The sequence below is a fragment of the Gymnodraco acuticeps genome, unplaced genomic scaffold (genome assembly GCF_902827175.1).
Source record: "Gymnodraco acuticeps unplaced genomic scaffold, fGymAcu1.1, whole genome shotgun sequence".
Taxonomy (NCBI): Eukaryota; Metazoa; Chordata; class Actinopteri; order Perciformes; family Bathydraconidae; genus Gymnodraco; species Gymnodraco acuticeps.
The window spans coordinates 14072-37245 of NW_022991442.1; the positions used below are offsets into that span (position 1 = coordinate 14072).

Consider the following 23174-nt stretch of genomic DNA (forward strand, 5'->3'; position numbering starts at 1 on the left):
CTGTATCTGTATCTGTATTAATGGGCGTGCCGTTGTGCAATTGCCAGGCAACGCAATAATTTACAAACTCTTCAACTACAACCCTAATTATATTTAAAAACATTTTAGAAGGCCTCACCAAATACTTTAATGTAAATTCAAATGTAAATGTGAAGGGATGTGTGTAATGTGGTGATTGACATTATTCACCCACGGATCTATGGGTTGGGGTATTGTTCCGCACGGACATTTTAGTTAACCGGACTTCCTGTTGATGTGAAATCCGAAAACATTTAAAAAAAAGAAATAATACTTTATTCCGAGTTTACTTGCTTTTCTCTTTGGAGGTCATCACATAACGGCATTGTAATACACGGTTCGGCTGCATTGAATATTACACATCTGCCATAGTTCTCTATTTATAGAGCCCTGATGAGAAGACTTCTAGACAAACAGGAACAACTGCCGCCGAAACTGAATACGTGACGTGGATCATAAATATATCAGCAATTAAACTAAATCTTCAATTTCTCTTCACACAATAAGTCTCCTTGCAGTATCAATACTAATTCGGCTGACTTTTATATTTGATCCAATTGGTATATTGGTATATTTACACCATAACGGTGCACAGCTGATAGAAAGGGACACCTGGTGGTTAAAGCACGTTATAATGTATTATTTGTATTATTAGATATTAATAGGAGACACAGACAGACAAACTAATAAGGCTTTATTTAAACATTAAAGAATACTTTAGGTTAAGGTCTTATTTTGAATAAGAAAAAAGCTTTGGGGGTATACATATTAAGCCTGACAAAGTACTAATATACTGCTTTCCTGCAATGTTAACTACAGTATGTTTAAGCACTTATTTTAACTGTTTTTTTTACATATGTATTATACTCTTATAAGATGTACAGTGGGGCAAAAAAGTATTTAGTCAGCCACCAATTGTGCAAGTTCTCCCACTTAAAAAGATGAGAGAGGCCTGTAATTTTAATCCTAGGTACACTTCAACTATGAGAGACAGAATGGGGGGAAAGAATCCAGGAAATCACATTGTAGGATTTTTAATGAATTAATTGGTAAATTCCTTGGTAAAATAAGTATTTGGTCACCTACAAACAAAAACAATTTCTGGCTCTCACAGACCCTGTCCACAACCTCAAACAGTCACACTCCAAACTCCATTATGGCCAAGACCAAAGAGCTGTCAAAGGACACCAGAAACTAAATTGTAGACCTGCACCAGGCTGGGAAGACTGAATCTGCAATAGGTAAGCAGCTTGGTGTGAAGAAATCAACTGTGGGAGCAATTATTAGAAAATGGAAGACAAACAAGACCACTGATAATCTCCCTCGATCTGGGGCTCCACGCAAGACCTCACCCCGTGGGGTCAACATGATCACAAGAACGGTGAGCAAAAATCCCAGAACCACACGGGGGGACCGAGTCAATGGCCTGCAGAGAGCTGGGACCAAAGTAACAAAGGCTACCATCAGTAACACACTACGCCGCCAGGGACTCAAATCCTGCAGTGCCAGACGTGTCCCCCTGCTTAAGCCAGTACATGTCCAGTCCCGTCTGAAGTTTGCTAGAGAGCATTTAGATTAGGGATGCACGATAATTATCGGCCCGATAATTATCGGTCCGATATTAGGAATTATGACGTCATCCCGATAAACCCGATACCAGTATTAATAGCCCCGATAATATACAATATATTTTTTTGGTAAAAAAAAAGAAAAAATACTGCGGTGTGGGTGGATTGGGATGAGAGGCGCTTGTTTTTCACTCGGCTCCTCCCGTTTTGCCAGTACTGTGGTATTAGTGGTTGAGGAAGAGGGGAGTTTTTCACAAATCCAGCGCTCCCTAACTCGTGAAGCCAGGACAGTAAACAAACATGTCGTTGGTGGTATGGGCGTTGGAGCTATGTGCAACTCAAGGCATATGCTCGAACCGGAGCTGCCTGGACGCTGCAATCATGTTGCGCACTATCCGTGCTGAGTGTACTGACTTTTCGTACAATGTCCCACTGTCTGGCTTCCTGCATAAAGTCAAGTGCTCGGCGCAGTTGTGGCGAAATGTCGCTCCTCTGTTTTCATTTAAACAGCTCCGTATATCCGTTAGCGCAGCTAGCTAGCACCAGATGCTAATAACAACAATGCACGTAAGGTCTCTCTCTCGCTCGCTTGGGCCACACATACACACACCCTCCCGGTCCTCCAGATGGCCAGTCGGTGCCTGCCGGTGAGCGTGGAAGTGTGGTCTGCCACAAGCGGGCGACAGGAGCGGGGCTGTCAGCATCAGCTTGTAGATGGTATTTTAAACTCGATGCGCTCTGAAACTACGGGGCGGCCGAGGACAAAAAATACACATGCGTTAAGGCGAGACACCCCAGGTGAATAGGGTAATTTTTTTTAACTTAAAGGTATCAGCTAGAAATTTCTCCAGTTAATTACTTACAATAAGGCAATTGTCTTTTGTATTACAAGTTTTCTGAAATAATATGTTTAAATATGCAAATTATCCATTATCTCATTAAATATGCACATATTTTAACACATTTCAGGAATCGAAATCTGAACTTTGGATATAGCCAGATTCAAAATTCTTGTTTCATTTTGTAGTCATATTAGTATCTAAGGCTTTTACAGAAGGGATATTGGATATCTCTTTTTATCATTCCATAAATCAGAAAATACTGTCAACAGCCCTAAAATATCCATTTTCACCATGTTTTTAGGTATACAATGTTGTATAATTCAGGCTATGAATTATATATGAACAAACCCTTCTGTAAAAGCCTTCATAATATTGATAGGAATATAACTGGAAGGTTTGGTGTCTCTACGTGCTACTGAAGTTGAAATTTCGAACTCAGAGTAGGAGAAAAAACTCATTTTGAGAAAACGACCTTTAAAGATTGCAGTGAGGCGCTAGCTAAACCCTCCTGTTCTTTGGATGACAGCTTGCGCATCGACGCACTCCGTGAAGGTATTTCATGTTCAGGGTCATTTTTTTTTATATAACCTTGCTTCGTGCAAGTGACAATTGTTGTCGTCTTCTCTGTGAACGTTTTTTTCGCCGTTCTTTTGGCATTTTGAGATTTCAATTTCTAGCTGAAAGCTAACCAGGAAGTGTTTTAGCACACCACGTGACGCATCTGAACGAATCACGTTGTCAGAAATTGACACCAGCCAATGAGATTTTGTTTCTTGGTTTAAGACCCCTTTGTGCTTTCACGATTGGTTGCTGATACAAAGGAAATGACCATATTTGGATCCGATGAGATTGTGCAGGAGAGACGGAGCTTTCCAGCGATACCTCTGTTGACATGGTGCACACAGCGGTCGCGGTACTTTATGTTACGTTAGAATGCTAACTTTTGGTGAATTTAGGAGAAATCTACAGACGCAAATAGACAAACTATAGTAAAATAAACACTTAAATGTGTATTTTGTACGTTTTCCTTCCAAAAGCCTGAAAGAAAACATGTTATGGAATCAAAAAAGCACAAAATCTCAAAATTGACCAGTACTTGAAAAACGATGTTTTTGCCTGCCGTGTCTCGCCTTAATCGCGTTAAAATAATTAGTGGCGTAAACGTTTTTTGTTATCGGTATCGGTCTTGAGAAGCAGGAAGTTATCGGTATCGGTATCAAAAAACCAATATCGTGCATCCCTAATTTAGATGATCCAGAAGAGGATTGGGAGAATATCATATGATTTGATTTGATTTTGATATACTTTATTAATCCCCGTGGGGAAATTGTTTCTCTGCATTTGACCCATCCTAGTGTTAGGAGCAGTGTGCTGCCATTTTGAACGGCGCCCGGGGAGCAGTGTAGGGAACGGTGCCTTGCTCAGGGACACCTCGGTAGCACTTGGTCTTGCCGGGACTTGAACTGGTGACCTTCCAGTTGCCAAGACAAGTCCCTATCGACTTTAGATTAATAATAACCTTTATTAGTATAAAAGTGCTTCGTTAATAGTTCTAACGCTCGAAGTGGAGTCGAAAGAGATGAGTTTTCAGTTTGCGCCGGAAGATGTGCAAGCTATCTGCTGTCCTGATGTCAATGGGGAGCTCATTCCACCATCTTGGAGCCAGGATAGCAAACCCACGTGTTTTCGCCAATGGGAACTTGGGTCCCCCTCGCAGCGAGGGTGCAGCGAGTCGTTTGGCTGATGCAGAGCGTAGTGCACGCGCTGGGGTGTACGGTTTAACCATGTCCTGGATGTACGAAGAGCCAGATCCATTCGCAGCATGATAAGCAAGTACCAGTGTCTTGAAGTGGATTCTAGCAGTTACCGGAAGCCAGTGAAGGGAGCGGAGGAGCGGAGTGGTGTGGGAACATTTAGGAAGGTTGAAGACCAGACGAGCCGCTGCATTCTGGATGAGCTGCAGAGGTCGGATGGCACATGCAGGTAGACCAGCCAGGAGGGAGTTGCAGTAGTCTAGGCGTGAGATGACGAGAGCCTGGACCAGAACCTGAGTCGCTTTCTGAGTCAGCTGGGGACGCATCCTCCTGATGTTGTAAAGCGTGTATCTGCAGCAACGGGTTGTAGCAGCGATGTTTGCAGTGAAGGACAGGTTGTTATCTAGGGTCACACCCAGATTCCTTGCAGTCTGAGTCGGGGAAACAACTGAGGTGCAATGTTGATTGTTAGGTCAAGAGTGGGACAATCTTTTCCCGGAAGGAAGAGCAGCTCAGTCTTGTCAAGGTTGAGCTTGAGGTGATGAGCAGACATCCACTGAGAGATGTCAGCTAGACAAGCAGAGATGCGTGCGACGACCTGGGTCTCTGAGCGGGGAAAGGACATAATTAATTGGGTGTCGTCAGCGTAGCAGTGGTGAGAAAAACCATGCGGGCTAATGACTGATCCGAGCGAGTTTGTGTACAGGGAGAAGAGGAGGGGACCAAGAACAGAGCCCTGAGGGATCCCTGTAGTTAATTGACAAGGGTCGGACTCAGACCCTCTCCAAGTCACCCTGTAGGTACGGTCTTTGAGGTATGAGGTGAGGAGGGAAAGTGCAGAGCCTGAAACTCCAATTTTTTGGAGAGTGCGAAGGAGGATCTGATGATTCACCGTGTCGAATGCAGCAGACAGGTCCAACAGGATGATGACAGAGGAGAGGGATGCAGTTTTGGCAGTGTGCAGTTCCTCAGTGACAGCAATGAGAGCAGTTTCTGTGGAGTGACCTGCCTTGAAACCAGACTGGTGCCGATCCAGAAGGTTGTTCTGATTGAGATAACAGGAGAGTTGTTTAAAGACAGCGCGTTCAAGTGATTTAGACAGGAACGGGAGGAGAGAGACAGGCCTGTAGTTTATAACATCAGACGGGTTGAGAGTGGGTTTCTTTAGGAGAGGGTTTACTCTTGCCTCCTTGAGACTGTTTGGAAAGTGACCAGAAGTTAGAGAAGTGTTGATGAAATGGGTGAGAAACGGTAGAATATCAGGAGCGATAGTCTGAAGGAGGTTTGAAGGGATAGGGTCCAGAGGACAGGTGGTAGGGCGGGCAGAGGTAATGAGGGTAAGAACCTCACTTGGAGAGAAAGGGGAAAAGGAGGTTAGTGTGTTGGTGGAAGGAGGGTCTGGTGACCCAGCGGTGAGTAAAGGTGAGTCAGAAAAAGAAGAGCGAATATCATCAACCTTTTTTTCAAAGTGGGTAACGAAGTCACTTGACAGAAGTGAGGAGGGGGGAGGGGCTTTTGGAGGGTCCAAGAGGGTGGAGAAGATGGAAAATAGTTTTTTAGGATTGGAATAGGAAGATTGGATCTTATCTTGAAAGAAAGTGCTTTTTGCCTGAGAGATCGAAGCAGAGAAAGAGGAGAGGAGAGCTTGATAGGTTAGGAGGTCGTCACGATGTTTAGATTTCCACCGTTTCCGCTCTGCTGCCCTAAGGACGGTTCTATTAGCACGCAGTGCATCATTTAGCCAGGGAGCAGGAGGGGACTGACGAGCCTGCCGAGATGTGAGAGGACAGAGAGAGTCCAGAGAGGATGAGAGAGTAGAGAGGAGAGTTTCTGCAGCAGAGTTTGGAGGCAGGAGTTGGAACGAGTCAGAGGAAGGGAGGGCTGAGAGCACCGATGAGGCAAAGGTAGAGGGGGAGAGGGAGCGAAGGTTACGGCGGACAAGTGCAGGATGAGAAGAGATTAGTTTGTTATGTTTGGAAAGGGGTAGAGAGAATGAAATGAAGAAGTGATCGGAAGTGTGGAGCGGGTTTACATAGAGGTTAGAAGTAGCGCAGTTCCTTGAGAATATGAGATCAAGGACATTGCCAGCTTTATGAGTCGGTGGGGATGGAGACAGTGAGAAAGCAAAGGCGGTTAACAGGGATGTTAGTTCGTCTATCTTCCCTGTCTGGAGGTTGAAGTCTCCGAGAAGTACAGCGGGAGGGCCAGTTTCAGGGATGTGTGAGAGGAGATGATCTCATTCCTCCAAGAAGTCCCCCAAGGCGCCTGGTGGACGGTAGAGAACAACAATGGTTAACTGTATAGGATGGGTTACTGTGACGGCATGGAATTCAAAGGTGGAAGGAGTGAAGTTAGGTAGCTTGAAGAGGGAAAAGCTCCATTTGGGAGAGAGCAGGAGACCAGTGCCACCTCCTCTGCCAGTTGTTCTGGGTGTATGGGAGAAGGAATATGCAGTGGAGAGAGCTGCTGGGGTGGATGTGTTGGATGGAGTAATCCAGGTCTCAGTGAGAGCAAGGAAATCCAGAGACTGCAGGGAGGCGTAGCCAGAGATGAAGTCAGCCTTAGGAACAGCTGACTGGCAATTCCACAGGCCACCTGAAACTAGATGTTGGATCTCAGTGGAGCATGTGGGATAGATGAGAGCAGGCCGGTTATATCGATTACGAGATACACGGGGCCAGTGATAATTGCGAGAAGACACATGAACAGGAATGGAGAAAATACACATGATTATAGCATGAGGGGCTAAACAACCAAATAAAATAAGACACCAGCTCAATCAGAGTAGGATTTGCCTCCTCTTTGCCTCCCTCGGGACTCCCGCAGGACTCTAATGTCTTTGCCAGTCTTACTCCCGCAGGACTCTAATGTCTTTGCCAGTCTTACTCCCGCAGGACTCTAATGTCTTTGCCAGTCTTAGCCTGTCTGACGCTGAAGCTGACGCTCCAGGAAAGTGCTACCTAAAATGGACACCTGATTGCTGAGTTCTCACAGCTGTGGGGCAACGTCCCTTTAATTAGTTAACTCTGCAGCTGGTGGCCCTCAAAAGGAAATCTAGACTGGCTTCCTCCTGATTTGTTATTGTCTTTTAAGTCAATTACATTAAACCCTAAGTTATAAAGTTATGAGTTTAACCCTTAATACAGTTACACATACTCAATAAAGCTCTTAGTATTCTACAAATGTTTAAATCAAAGTTAACCCTAGCAGTCAGTTAGTTCACTTTTAAGGTTTCAGTCAAATGACTTGTCCCAAGTTTCTGCCTGACAGATACTGTAGCGGTTTTGAGTTTTAAAATCACAATTCCAGTCAGATCAACTACAGAGCATTGATACAGAGTACACACACTGAAACAGAGAAGCCTAAAAACACAATGTTACTCACACAATTCTAGAAGTCTCCAGTAGCTTTCCTGTCAAAATCGAGTTGCACACTGCTCTAGAGGAGATCTGCATGGAGGAATGGGCCAAAATACCAGCAACAGTGTGTGAAAACCTTGTGAAGACTTACAGAAAACGTTTGATCTCTGTCATTGCCAACAAAGGGTATATAACAAAGTATTGAGATGAACTTTTGTTATTGACCAAATACTTATTTTCCACCATAATTTGCAAATAAATTCTTTAAAAATCAGACAATGTGATTTTCTGGATTTTTTTTTCTTCTCATTTTATCTCTCATAGTTGAAGTGTACCTAGGATGAAAATTACATGCATCTCTCATCTTTTTAAGTGGGAGAACTTGCACAATTGGTGGCTGACTAAATACTTTTTTGCCCCACTGTATGTAGATAGTATAAGAAATGTGCAGAATGACAGTTTAATGGTGGAGGTATACACACATATTGATAGATGTCTTGTAATGCACTGTTGAGGAATCTGCGACCCAAGTTCTTCATCTCCGGCCTTGTCAGGTATTGAACAATCAATAAATAAAGAACACAGAATTATTAAATAAAACACATAATTTGTATGATTATACTAAATGATTTACAAATAAACACCACTGCATATTTACAACTGTTACACATGCTGATGTAACGCAAATGTTTCCAACTTGGGATCAATAAAGTATATCTTATCTTAAGATGATCGATGGCTACTGCCATATTTGCAAAGTTTGCCTCTGAACCTTGACAAGTGCATGTTTCAGGCTTATCAATGAACAACAGGAGGGGTCACAGACATAAGACCAGCTGTTAAATAAAGCTCTTCTGACCTTAGCTGGTATGTGGGTATATATATTAATGCTGCCCATTATGGGCACAAGCAATTTTCACCCATTTATTAATTATATGTTTTAAATGTGAGTGTTTCCTATCCCCTAAACCTCCAGGGATGTACACAGTTTAATACTGGCAACTTCTTATTATGGGAAATACGAAAACGTCTTTTAAAACTACAACTCCCAGTAGAGACGTGCCATAGATAGAGAACATGTTGCGAAACACAATAGCCAGCATGTGTAGTTCTGGGGACGGGGTGGGGGAGGGGGGGACGGGGTGGACCCGTTCAAATCCAGTTTGGACAGTCTGCCGTGGTTCCATCCCATTTCAAAGTGCTGTTCCACGCTCGGTGTAACCCTCGGCGCACACTCAAACATCCAATCACAGAGCTTGAGGACTATCACGGGGTTTGTCAAGCGAAGCGGAGAGAATACTTACTTCCGGACAAAGTTGAAAAAGCCGACACGGCCGCCCCCCCTTGCGTTGGAAAAAGCCGACACAGGGGACTTGACATAACGTCAACATAGGCCGACCTGGGAGTGAGGATGTGTTGCTGAAAGAGCTGTGATGCTGAAGGAATAAAGGGTGAACCAGCATCTCACCTGTCTGTCTCTCGTCCCGTCGACCTGTCTGTCTCTCGTCCCGTCGACCTGTCTGTCTCTCGTCCCGTCGACCTGTCTGTCTCTCCGTCAGTGACAGACAGACAGGCCACAGCGCTGCACTGCCCAACCTGGTTCCTGAGGACAGACGGTCAACACAACAGACAGTTATATTACTCACTGCACTAGACTGAATAATTTCAGAGAGTACCCCAGAGGGTACCCCAAATAGTAGAGAGTACCCTATAATGTACCCCAAAGAGCAGAGAGTACCCCAGAGGGTACCTCAAAGAGTAGAGGGTACCCCAGAGGGTACCCAACAGAGCAGAGAGTACCCCAGAGGGTACCTCAAAGAGTACCCCAAAGAGTAGAGAGTACCCCAGAGGGTACCCCAAAGAGTAGAGAGTACCCGAGAGGGTACCCCAAAGAGTACCCCAAAGAGTAGAGAGTACCCCAGAGAGTATCCTAAAGAGTAGAGAGTACCACAGAGAGTACCCCAAAGAGTACCCCAGAGAGTACACCAAAGAGTAGAGAGTAGCCCAGAGAGTACCCCAAAGAGTAGAGTGTACCCCAGAGGGTACCCCAAAGAGTACCCCAGAGAGTACATCAAAGAGTAGAGAGTACCCCAGAGTGTACCCCAAAGAGTAGAGAGTACCCCAGAGAGTACACCAAAGAGTAGAGTACCCCAGAGAGTAGAGAGTACCCAAGAGAGTACGCCAAAGAGTAGAGAGTACCCCAGAGAGTACACCAAAGAGTAGAGAGTACCCCAGAGGGTAACCCAAAGAGTACCCCAAAGAGTAGAGAGTACCCCAGAGGGTACCCCAAAGAGTAGAGAGTAACCGAGAGGGTACCCCAAAGAGTAGAGAGTACCCCAGAGGGTACTCCAAAGAGTAGAGAGTACCCCAGAGAGTACCCCAGAGAGTACCCCAGAGAGTACCCCAGAGAGTACCCCAAAGAGTACCCCAGAGAGTACAACAAAGAGTAGAGAGTACACCAGAGAGTACCCCAAAGAGTAGAGAGTACCCCAGAGAGTACACCAAAGAGTAGAGTACCCCAGAGAGTAGAGAGTACCCCAAAGAGTACCCCATAGAGTACCCCATAAAGTACCCCAGAGAGTACATCAAAGAGTAGAGAGTACCACAGAGAGTACGCCAAAGGGTAGAGAGTACCCCAGAGAGTACCCCAGAGAGTACCCCCAAAGAGTACCCCAGAGAGTACCCCAAAGAGTAGAGAGTACCCCAAAGAGTACCCCATAGAGTACCCCATAAAGTACCCCAGAGAGTACCCCATCGAGTACCCCAAAGAGTAGAGAGTACCCCAGAGAGCTAGAGAGTACCCCAGAGAGTACCCTAAAGAGTACCCCAGAGAGTAGAGAGTACCCCAGAGAGTACCCTAAAGAGTACCCCAGAGAGTCCCCCATAGAAGCTAGAGAGTACCCCAGAGAGTATCCCAGAGAGTACCCAAGAGAGTACTCCAGAGAGTACCCCAAAGAGTACCCTAAAGAGTACCCCAGAGAGTACCCCAAAGAGTAGAGAGTACCCCAGAGAGTCCCCCAGAGAGCTAGAGAGTACCCCAGAGAGTACGCCCGAGAGTACCCCAGAGAGTACCCCAAAGAGTCCCCCAGAGAGCTAGAGAGTACCCCCGAGAGTACCCCAGAGAGTACCCAAGAGAGTACCCTAGAGAGTACCCCCGAGAGTACCCCAAAGAGTGCCCCAGAGAGCTAGAGAGTACCCCCGAGAGTACCCCAGAGAGTACCCAAGAGAGTACCCTAGAGAGTATCCCAGAGAGTACCCCAGAGAGTACCCTAGAGAGTATCCCAGAGAGTACCCTAATACTTATTTATACCGTATACTGGTCCTTCTCTTGTGTCATGAGACTGTTGTAAGAAAAGCTACTGAACCTGTCTTTGTAGACACGCTTTACTTTTTCTTAGGAGTGCAAAACCCTTTTCTTTTGAATATTAGTTTTCTCCTGTGTTTACAGTAGAGTAGGTAAGAAGATGTTTGTGTTTAAAGGTTTGTTTGTTTTATGGTTTTGTTACTCCTGTGAGTAATATTATTTTGGTAATTAAATGTACCAAACGGCATTCTCTGAGTCCGTGTTCTTGGGAGTGGGGAGAGTGGGGAGAGTGCACATTTTGTGCTGCGCCTAAGTTCCCCTAGACCTGGGCGTAACAGTACCCAAGAGAGTAGAGAGTACCCCAGAGAGTATAGAGTACCCCAGAGAGTAGAGAGTACCCCAAAGAGTAGAGAGTACCCTAGAAAGTACCCCAAAGAGTAGAGAGTACCCCAGAGTGTAGAGAGTACCCCAAAGAGTAGAGAGTACCCCAGAGAATACCCTAAAGCAGTGATTCTCAAACTTTTTTCAATAATGTACCCCCTTTGAAAAAAAAATTCAGCCAAGTACCCCCTGATCAGCGCAAAAAAATGCCTATATAAAGAGGTACAGTACAGCGCTGCACCATCAGTGACTGATTTATTAAAACAACAACCTTGTAACTGAGAAACACTTAAATGCTACATTTCAAATGTTTACAATCCATCACTAAATTCATGGCAAACCAATTTTAACATCATGCAATAACACTAAGACGACATTAGTTGCATTGAACTGATCTTAATTTTAATTTTAATAAGTTGTACTTAATGTAGTGTGAAACATGGGCTTGTGCTTCACTGAGGATCTTTGTCATTCTGACAGGGAGGCAATTGCCGTTATTACACTTCGAGTTTTGAAATATGTGTAACTCTGTTCATATAAAACCCACACTGCTCAAACTTCCTTACTTTTCCTAAAATTGGTATATTTATTTATTTTGGGGCGTGGGGAATCAAGAGAAAAAGTTATATGAGCGTTTTATGAGCATGGGATTTTGACCCCTCATATAAACATATGCATAATGCTGCACTATACTTTGCGGCCACACGCCGTTGCCAAGCAACGCTTATTGTTTATGTCCTTTGACACGCAGGCAGTCATATAATTAACTAGAACTATCTAGATCTGATGGATTTTAACATAAACGTGAGTGAAGTATAACCGGACGCGAGAGAGAGATCAGATCAGCTGCTGCTGACGGAGAACACGCAGCTCTGCATGATCACAGCTCCGCCGCTGTGACGGACCGTTGAGCGAAGTAAAATACACAAGAGTTAGACCTAACACACTTAGCTAGTTGATCTACTCTGGAACTAGCTAAACTAGTTATACATATATTTATTCTTTACTGTCGGTTCACTTATTACAGGTTCAGCGAGCTGCACGAGACTGACGGGCTGTCAGGAGAGGGAGAGGAAAAGAGAGCACTCTTTATTTTTCCCATTTTATTATCCAGAGTTTCTGTAAACCTTTGAATAAAGTAGTTAATCTACTATTAGTAGTTTGTTTAAATGCATTAATTACGTTTTTTTTGTTCATTAACATAAAATAAATCTCACGTACCCCCTGCAGTACTCCAACGTACCCCCCGCGTACACCCATTTGAGAACCACTGCCCTAAAGAGTACCCCAGAGAGCTAGAGAGTACCCCAGAGAGTACCCTAAAGAGTACCCCAGAGAGTAGAGAGTACCCCAGAGAGTACCCCAAATAGTAGAGAGTACCCCAGAGAGTAGAGAGTACTCCAAAACGTAGAGAGCACCCCAGAGAGTACCCCAGAGAGTAGAGAGTACCCCAGAGAATACCCTAAAGAGTAACCCAGAGAGCTAGAGAGTACGCCAGAGTACCCCAGAGAGTACTCTAAAGAGTACCCCAGAGAGTAGAGAGTACCCCAGAGAGTACCCCAAATAGTAGAGAGTACCCCAGAGAGTAGAGAGTACCCCAGAGAGTAGAGAGTACCCCAGAGAATACCCTAAAGAGTAACCCAGAGAGCTAGAGAGTATGCCAGAGAGTACCCCAGAGAGTACCCCAGAGAGTACCCTAAAGAGTACCCCAGAGAGTACCCTAAAGAGTACCCCAGAGAGTTTTCCCGGGTCGCCGAGGGTGCTGGCGTTGTTTGTTCGCCGCTCCTCCGCCACAAATCTTTAGTACTCCAAATAGTAGAGTACCCCAGAGAATACCCCAGAGAGTAGAGAGTACCCCAGAGAATACCCCAGAGAGTAGAGAGTACCCCAGAGAGTAGAGAGTACCCCAAAGAGTAGAGAGTACCCCAGAGAGTAGAGAGTACCCCCAAAAGTACCCCAAAGAGTAGAGAGTACCCCAGAGAGTACACTAAAGAGTACCGCATAGAGTACCCTAAAGAGTACCCCTGAGAGTCCCCCATAGAAGCTAGAGAGTACCCCAGAGTATATCCCAGAGAGTACCCAAGAGAGTACTCCAGAGAGTACCCTAAAGAGTACCCCAAAGAGTAGAGAGTACCTCAGAGATTCCCCCAGAGAGTCCCCCAGAGAGTACCCAAGAGAGTACCCCAAAGAGTACCCCAAAGAGTAGAGAGTACCCCAGAGAGTACCCAGAGAGTACCCAAGAGAGTACCCTAGAGAGTACCCCAGAGAGTATCCCAGAGAGTACCCCATAGAGTACCCCAGAGAGTACCCCAGAGAGTACCCCAGAGAGTAGAGAGTATCCCAGAGAGTATTCCAGAGAATACCCAAGAGAGTACCCCAGAGAGTAGAGAGTACCCCAGAGAGTACCCCAGAGAGTAGAGAGTACCCCAGAGAGTACCCCAGAAAGTACCCCAGAGATTACCCTAGAGTACCCTAGAGCAGTGGTTCCCAAACTTTTTGTGCCCAAGGCACACCAAAGGACAAGTAAACATCTCAAAACACACCTATTGTGCAAAATAGCCCTTATAACACGTGTTATCACTCATATCATGTAAAATATCTGTAAATGTGCATAATTATTTACTAATGCCAAATAAAATGTGACAAAGACAACTATATTATTCATGAAATATCTATTAACGAAATATTTCAGAAATTAATTTGAAACGTTATCAAATTAGGCTTCATCAAAGCAGCAACACACTCATTTAAACCAGACAGGTCACAACATTAACATTTCAGCAATCAGCATTGAAACATGTGCTATTGTAAATATTTTGCCGACTTACAAATTAGTGAGATACATGTGCCTGTCGGGGTGCGCAGATTTTTGTTATCCTTGGTGGCACTGAGGAGAGGGCCACTCGCAAGTCCTATTCAACAGAGATCCGTGACCTCCTGTTGTTCTTCATGTAAATCAGAGTAGAGAACGCCAACTCCAGAGATGGGGTCGTTACTAATTTTTTTAAATATATTACATATTACTTTAAAAAAAGTAATATATTACACTATTTCGTTACTATCTACATAAAGTAACTCGTTACTTTACTCGCCGAGCACGTACGAACTTGCGCATGCCTGAGTGGCAATAACTCTCCTTACCAGCAGGGGCGGCGGTAGTGTGTATTTGTCATTCAAAACAGGCAACAACCGGAAAACAGAGAAGAAGAATAGACGACGTGATATAAACAAACAACAAATAGCGTGTGCGGTAGCTTCACCTTAGCATGTGTTCTTTGCAGGTGTTGTTGAGGTTTGACCACGTGGTGTTTCCAGCAGTGGATAACAGCTCCTGGCCTGGACACAGTTTGCACCTCACCGTCACATTCCTGTATATTCTTCGGACGAACTCAAAGTAATGGGCAGACCTCCACCCCTCGAAAGTTATCGCTGACTCAGCCATGTTTATGCAGCACTGCACGTGGAGATGTGGACGCGCAAGTCACGCAGATTACGTACATATAAACCTACAAAGTACTGATATTATAGTAAAAACATTATTATTTTTGTGTAGTTGTATATTGCAATAATAACATATGGTTGTCACAAAATCCCACGGCACACCCGGACTTGTCTCACGGCACACCAGTGTGCCGCGGCACACCGTTTGGGAACCACTGCCCTAGAGAGTACCCCAGAGAGTATCCCAGAGAGTACCCTCGAGGGTACCCAAGAAACTAGAGAGTACCCCAGAGAGTACCCCAAAGAGTAGAGAGTACCCCAGAGAGTAGAGAGTACCCCAAAGAGTAGAGAGTACCCCAGAGAGTATCCCAGAGAGCTAGAGAGTACCCCAGAGAGTACGCCCGAGAGTACCCCAGAGAGTACCCCAAAGAGTCCCCCAGAGAGCTAGAGAGTACCCCCGAGAGTACCCCAGAGAGTACCCAAGAGAGTACCCTAGAGAGTACCCCCGAGAGTACCCCAAAGAGTGCCCCAGAGAGCTAGAGAGTACCCCCGAGAGTACCCCAGAGAGTACCCAAGAGAGTACCCTAGAGAGTATCCCAGAGAGTACCCCAGAGAGTACCCTAGAGAGTATCCCAGAGAGTACCCTAATACTTATTTATACCGTATACTGGTCCTTCTCTTGTGTCATGAGACTGTTGTAAGAAAAGCTACTGAACCTGTCTTTGTAGACACGCTTTACTTTTTCTTAGGAGTGCAAAACCCTTTTCTTTTGAATATTAGTTTTCTCCTGTGTTTACAGTAGAGTAGGTAAGAAGATGTTTGTGTTTAAAGGTTTGTTTGTTTTATGGTTTTGTTACTCCTGTGAGTAATATTATTTTGGTAATTAAATGTACCAAACGGCATTCTCTGAGTCCGTGTTCTTGGGAGTGGGGAGAGTGGGGAGAGTGCACATTTTGTGCTGCGCCTAAGTTCCCCTAGACCTGGGCGTAACAGTACCCAAGAGAGTAGAGAGTACCCCAGAGAGTATAGAGTACCCCAGAGAGTAGAGAGTACCCCAAAGAGTAGAGAGTACCCTAGAAAGTACCCCAAAGAGTAGAGAGTACCCCAGAGTGTAGAGAGTACCCCAAAGAGTAGAGAGTACCCCAGAGAATACCCTAAAGCAGTGATTCTCAAACTTTTTTCAATAATGTACCCCCTTTGAAAAAAAAATTCAGCCAAGTACCCCCTGATCAGCGCAAAAAAATGCCTATATAAAGAGGTACAGTACAGCGCTGCACCATCAGTGACTGATTTATTAAAACAACAACCTTGTAACTGAGAAACACTTAAATGCTACATTTCAAATGTTTACAATCCATCACTAAATTCATGGCAAACCAATTTTAACATCATGCAATAACACTAAGACGACATTAGTTGCATTGAACTGATCTTAATTTTAATTTTAATAAGTTGTACTTAATGTAGTGTGAAACATGGGCTTGTGCTTCACTGAGGATCTTTGTCATTCTGACAGGGAGGCAATTGCCGTTATTACACTTCGAGTTTTGAAATATGTGTAACTCTGTTCATATAAAACCCACACTGCTCAAACTTCCTTACTTTTCCTAAAATTGGTATATTTATTTATTTTGGGGCGTGGGGAATCAAGAGAAAAAGTTATATGAGCGTTTTATGAGCATGGGATTTTGACCCCTCATATAAACATATGCATAATGCTGCACTATACTTTGCGGCCACACGCCGTTGCCAAGCAACGCTTATTGTTTATGTCCTTTGACACGCAGGCAGTCATATAATTAACTAGAACTATCTAGATCTGATGGATTTTAACATAAACGTGAGTGAAGTATAACCGGACGCGAGAGAGAGATCAGATCAGCTGCTGCTGACGGAGAACACGCAGCTCTGCATGATCACAGCTCCGCCGCTGTGACGGACCGTTGAGCGAAGTAAAATACACAAGAGTTAGACCTAACACACTTAGCTAGTTGATCTACTCTGGAACTAGCTAAACTAGTTATACATATATTTATTCTTTACTGTCGGTTCACTTATTACAGGTTCAGCGAGCTGCACGAGACTGACGGGCTGTCAGGAGAGGGAGAGGAAAAGAGAGCACTCTTTATTTTTCCCATTTTATTATCCAGAGTTTCTGTAAACCTTTGAATAAAGTAGTTAATCTACTATTAGTAGTTTGTTTAAATGCATTAATTACGTTTTTTTTTGTTCATTAACATAAAATAAATCTCACGTACCCCCTGCAGTACTCCAACGTACCCCCCGCGTACACCCATTTGAGAACCACTGCCCTAAAGAGTACCCCAGAGAGCTAGAGAGTACCCCAGAGAGCACCCTCAAGAGTACCCCAGAGAGTACCCTAAAGAGTACCCCAGAGAGTAGAGAGTACCCCAGAGAGTACCCCAAATAGTAGAGAGTACCCCAGAGAGTAGAGAGTACTCCAAAACGTAGAGAGCACCCCAGAGAGTACCCCAGAGAGTAGAGAGTACCCCAGAGAATACCCTAAAGAGTAACCCAGAGAGCTAGAGAGTACGCCAGAGTACCCCAGAGAGTACTCTAAAGAGTACCCCAGAGAGTAGAGAGTACCCCAGAGAGTACCCCAAATAGTAGAGAGTACCCCAGAGAGTAGAGAGTACCCCAGAGAGTAGAGAGTACCCCAGAGAATACCCTAAAGAGTAACCCAGAGAGCTAGAGAGTATGCCAGAGAGTACCCCAGAGAGTACCCCAGAGAGTACCCTAAAGAGTACCCCAGAGAGTACCCTAAAGAGTACCCCAGAGAGTTTTCCCAGGTCGCCGAGGGTGCTGGCGTTGTTTGTTCGCCGCTCCTCCGCCACAAATCTTTAGTACTCCAAATAGTAGAGTACCCCAGAGAATACCCCAGAGAGTAGAGAGTACCCCAGAGAATACCCCAGAGAGTAGAGAGTACCCCAGAGAGTAGAGAGTACCCCAAAGAGTAGAGAGTACCCCAGAGAGTAGAGAGTACCCCCAAAAGTACCCCAAAGAGTAGAGAGTACCCCAGAGAGTACACTAAAGAGTACCGCATAGAGTACCCTAAAGAGTACCCCTGAGAGTCCCCCATAGAAGCTAGAGAGTACCCCAGAGTATATCCCAGAGAGTACCCAAGAGAGTACTCCAGAGAGTACCCTAAAGAGTACCCCAAAGAGTAGAGAGTACCTCAGAGATTCCCCCAGAGAGTCCCCCAGAGAGTACCCAAGAGAGTACCCCAAAGAGTACCCCAAAGAGTAGAGAGTACCCCAGAGAGTACCCAGAGAGTACCCAAGAGAGTACCCTAGAGAGTACCCCAGAGAGTATCCCAGAGAGTACCCCATAGAGTACCCCAGAGAGTACCCCAGAGAGTAGAGAGTATCCCAGAGAGTATTCCAGAGAATACCCAAGAGAGTACCCCAGAGAGTAGAGAGTACCCCAGAGAGTACCCCAGAGAGTAGAGAGTACCCCAGAGAGTACCCCAGAAAGTACCCCAGAGATTACCCTAGAGTACCCTAGAGCAGTGGTTCCCAAACTTTTTGTGCCCAAGGCACACCAAAGGACAAGTAAACATCTCAAAACACACCTATTGTGCAAAATAGCCCTTATAACACGTGTTATCACTCATATCATGTAAAATATCTGTAAATGTGCATAATTATTTACTAATGCCAAATAAAATGTGACAAAGACAACTATATTATTCATGAAATATCTATTAACGAAATATTTCAGAAATTAATTTGAAACGTTATCAAATTAGGCTTCATCAAAGCAGCAACACACTCATTTAAACCAGACAGGTCACAACATTAACATTTCAGCAATCAGCATTGAAACATGTGCTATTGTAAATATTTTGCCGACTTACAAATTAGTGAGATACATGTGCCTGTCGGGGTGCGCAGATTTTTGTTATCCTTGGTGGCACTGAGGAGAGGGCCACTCGCAAGTCCTATTCAACAGAGATCCGTGACCTCCTGTTGTTCTTCATGTAAATCAGAGTAGAGAACGCCAACTCCAGAGATGGGGTCGTTACTAATTTTTTTAAATATATTACATATTACTTTAAAAAAAGTAATATATTACACTATTTCGTTACTATCTACATAAAGTAACTCGTTACTTTACTCGCCGAGCACGTACGAACTTGCGCATGCCTGAGTGGCAATAACTCTCCTTACCAGCAGGCGGCGGTAGTGTGTATTTGTCATTCAAAACAGGCAACAACCGGAAAACAGAGAAGAAGAATAGACGACGTGATATAAACAAACAACAAATAGCGTGTGCGGTAGCTTCACCTTAGCATGTGTTCTTTGCAGGTGTTGTTGAGGTTTGACCACGTGGTGTTTCCAGCAGTGGATAACAGCTCCTGGCCTGGACACAGTTTGCACCTCACCGTCACATTCCTGTATATTCTTCGGACGAACTCAAAGTAATGGGCAGACCTCCACCCCTCGAAAGTTATCGCTGACTCAGCCATGTTTATGCAGCACTGCACGTGGAGATGTGGACGCGCAAGTCACGCAGATTACGTACATATAAACCTACAAAGTACTGATATTATAGTAAAAACATTATTATTTTTGTGTAGTTGTATATTGCAATAATAACATATGGTTGTCACAAAATCCCACGGCACACCCGGACTTGTCTCACGGCACACCAGTGTGCCGCGGCACACCGTTTGGGAACCACTGCCCTAGAGAGTACCCCAGAGAGTATCCCAGAGAGTACCCTCGAGGGTACCCAAGAAACTAGAGAGTACCCCAGAGAGTACCCCAAAGAGTAGAGAGTACCCCAGAGAGTAGAGAGTACCCCAAAGAGTAGAGAGTACCCCAGAGAGTATCCCAGAGAGTACTCCAGAGAGTAGAGAGTACCCCAAAGAGTAGAGAGTACCCCAGAGAGTAGAGAGTACCCCAGAGAGTCCCCCAGAGAGTTCCCCTAAGAGTACCCAAGAGAGTACCGTAGAGAGTACCGTAGAGAGTACCCCAGAAAGTAGAGAGTACCCCAGAGAGTACCCCAGAGTGTAGAGAGTACCCCAGAGAGTACCCCATAGAGTAGAGAGTACCCAGAGAGTAAAGAGTACCCCAAACAGTAGAGAGTACCCCAGAGAGTAGAGAGTACCCCAAAGAGTAGAGAGTACGTCAAAGAGTATCCCAGATAGTACCCAAGAGAGTAGAGAGTACCCCAAAGAGTAGAGAGTACCCCAGAGAGTAGAGAGTACCCCAAAGAGTATCCCAGAGAGTACCCAAGAGAGTAGAGAGTACCCCAGAGAGTAAATAGTATACCAGAGAGTAGAGAGTACCCCAGAGAGTATCCCAGAGAGTACTCCAGAGAGTAGAGAGTACCCCAGAGAGTAGAGAGTACCCCAGAGAGTACCCCAAAGAGTAGAGAGTACCCCAGAGAGTAGAGAGTACCCCAAAGAGTAGAGAGTACCCAAGATAGTATCCCAGAGAGTACTCCAGAGAGTAGAGAGTACCCCAAAGAGTAGAGAGTACCCCAGAGAGTAGAGAGTACCCCAGAGAGTATCCCAGAGAGTCCCCCAGAGAGTCCCCCTAAGAGTACCCAAGAGAGTACCGTAGAGAGTACCCCAGAAAGTAGAGAGTACCTCAGAGAGTACCCCAGAGTGTAGAGAGTACCCCAGAGAGTACCCCATAGAGTAGAGAGTACCCAGAGAGTAAAGAGTACCCCAAACAGTAGAGAGTACCCCAGAGAGTAGAGAGTACCCCAAAGAGTAGAGAGTACGTCAAAGAGTATCCCAGAGAGTACCCAAGAGAGTAGAGAGTACCCCAAAGAGTAGAGAGTACCCCAGAGAGTAGAGAGTACCCCAAAGAGTATCCCAGAGAGTACCCAAGATAGTAGAGAGTACCCCAGAGAGTACCCCAGAGAGTAGAGAGTACCCCAGAGAGTAAATAGTATACCAGAGAGTACCCAAGAGAGTAGAGAGTACCCCAAAGAGTAGAGAGTACCCCAGAGAGTAGAAAGTACCCCAGAGAGTAGAAAGTATCCCAGAGAGTATCCCAGAGAGTACCCCAGAGTACCCCAGAGAATACCGAGTACCCCAAAGAGTACCCCAGAGAATACCGAGTACCCCAGAGAGTAGAGAGTCCCCCAGAGAGTACCCTAGGGAGTACCTTAAACAGAAGCTTAACTCATATTTTCCATATCTTCATGCAAAACAGGTCTATGAAACACATGTTGTCTGCTGGTTAGTGATAGTTATTTCTCTTTCTATACTGTATTGAATGCACAGACTGCAAACTTTTTTGTAAACACTATATCTGTTTTGAGGTATATCAACAGGATTACTCCCCATTTGATCTACCTACTAATGATTCAATATATTTGTAGTGGTTCCTCTGTAAAACACTGCATTTGACTGTCTTATTACCACAAAGTGAACAAGCTGATCCATCAGAGGAGGGCCTCTGTATGTCAGGAGGCCGAGGATAGATTATGGATTTATGGACGGGGGAGGGGTGGTGCTTCCTTTTGGGTTTAATCCTCGCTTCATCTGCATACTGTAGAGGATTATTTTAGCATGCTGCTGTCCAAAAAACATCTGCTTATATTTGTAGTTTTGTCCATATATGTTAAATCCAACTCAAAAACATGTGATGATACAGAGAGCGGTTCTCTCACCTCAGAGTGATCACATACTCTCCAGCGTGAAGATCTGTAACCCTCCTGAGGAAGAAGAGGGAACATGTTCCTGTTAGTGTCACGTATTGATTAGTGCAGGATCTACAGATGTATTTAACCCTCCTGTTGTCCTGGGGTCATTTTACCCCAAGGGACATATTTTGCCGTGAAAATATATATAATATTCATCAAATGGTCTAAACATGATGGGGGTTGTTCAATGCTATACAGGAGAGGACTCTTTAAAGTAGAGACAGGGGACTCTTTAATGACCTGATCAGCAGTGAGATGACGTCCTCTTTCTGCAGCAGTTCGTAGTCGCCCCCGGAGGTCAGAGGTCGTCCGGCTCTGGCCCAGGTGCACCCTGGGAAAGGGTCTCCAGCCACAGCGCAGGACAGCAGGACGTGTTGACCCTGAACCGCTCTCACTGCTTTGGGCTTGGTGATGAACCACGGCTGCACCCCGTCCTGGGGCTCTGGAAACAAACACAAACAAATACTGCGGCTTCAGTAAAACATCTTGGGCTTGTTTTTAAGAATGTATTATCAGGAGGTCCCAGAACCAGGCGCTAAACATGCAATCCAGTTCGTAGTGTAAATGCAGTGTGATGGACTGTAAGGGATTGTTATGTTGATTGCAGTCAAAATATGTTTTATTTATCATTTGTATTTTGTATATCAATTTGAAACATTTTGACCATAATTATCAAATATCCACTCAAAGGTTTTTTGCGATATTTCTTCTGAATTGTCTTTTGTTTACGCTCATTCCTTTTGTGCTGAATTTCAAGATAATTCCAGAAGAGTTTGCGATAAACTGAAACAGATAATGATCCAGTGTTTGAGCCTCACCCTCCACGGTGAGGCGGCACTGGGTCCGGTCCTCTCCGAGCCGGTTCGATGCCCGGCAGCTGTACATCCCGGTGTCCTCTGGGAAAACCTCCTGGATCATCAGAGAGCAGAGAGTCCCGTCACGAAGGAGATGGAAATCCTCCGTCTCAGAAACCTGCTGTTCATCGTGGAACCAGACCACCTCAGGGGGGGGGAGACCTGGGAGAGGACCAGGGTTTCAGGGAAACTACTGAGATGAGTTTCTGCAGCATGGGCCGAGGAAGAACACAATAACCAGAGAGGGAACAAGTACACACATCCTTTACTCAAGTAGAAGTACACACATCCTTTACTCCAGTAGAAGTACACACATCCTTTACTCAAGTAGAAGTACACACATCCTGTACTCAAGCAGAAGTACACACATCCTTTACTCAAGTAGAAGTACACACATCCTTTACTCAAGTAGAAGTACACACATCCTGTACTCCAGTAGAAGTACACACATCCTTTACTCAAGTAGAAGTACACACATCCTGTACTCAAGCAGAAGTACACACATCCTGTACTCAAGCAGAAGTACACACATCCTTTACTCAAGTAGAAGTACACACATCCTGTACTCAAGCAGAAGTACACACATCCTTTACTCAAGTAGAAGTACACACATCCTTTACTCAAGTAGAAGTACACACATCCTTTACTCAAGTAGAAGTACACACATCCTTTACTCAAGTAGAAGTAAAGATACTCGTGTTTAAAGATACTCTGGTGAAAGTAGAAGTACTGACTAAACTTCTTTCCTCAAGTGAAAGTAAAGAGGCTTTGAAGTGTACTTCAGTAAAAAGTACCCATAACTAGCAGCTGTTTTAAAGAGTACCTGACCTCCCTTTATATTAATAGAACAATAATGTCATTGTTAGCTAATGAATGTTTCCATGCTGAACAACGGCAACATGACAACGTTTCCATTGGTCCCTCTTCTTTAGAGGAGACCAGGAAATGATGGATACACGGATCGTGTTC

General features: G+C 44.9%; 1 protein-coding gene across 2 annotated transcripts in view; it reads right to left on the bottom strand.

The window, feature by feature from the left end:
- The window catches only part of LOC117532798 (myosin light chain kinase, smooth muscle-like), a gene marked incomplete at its 5' end in the record, with an annotated part of 52303 nt that overhangs the window by 12291 nt on the left and 16838 nt on the right, over positions 1-23174 (bottom strand). For both annotated transcript variants that reach the window (XM_034196295.1, XM_034196294.1), the window contains 4 exon segments: positions 9010-9144; positions 21319-21363; positions 21592-21793; positions 22170-22367. In XM_034196295.1, coding sequence (XP_034052186.1) covers positions 9010-9144; positions 21319-21363; positions 21592-21793; positions 22170-22367 — 580 coding nt within the window.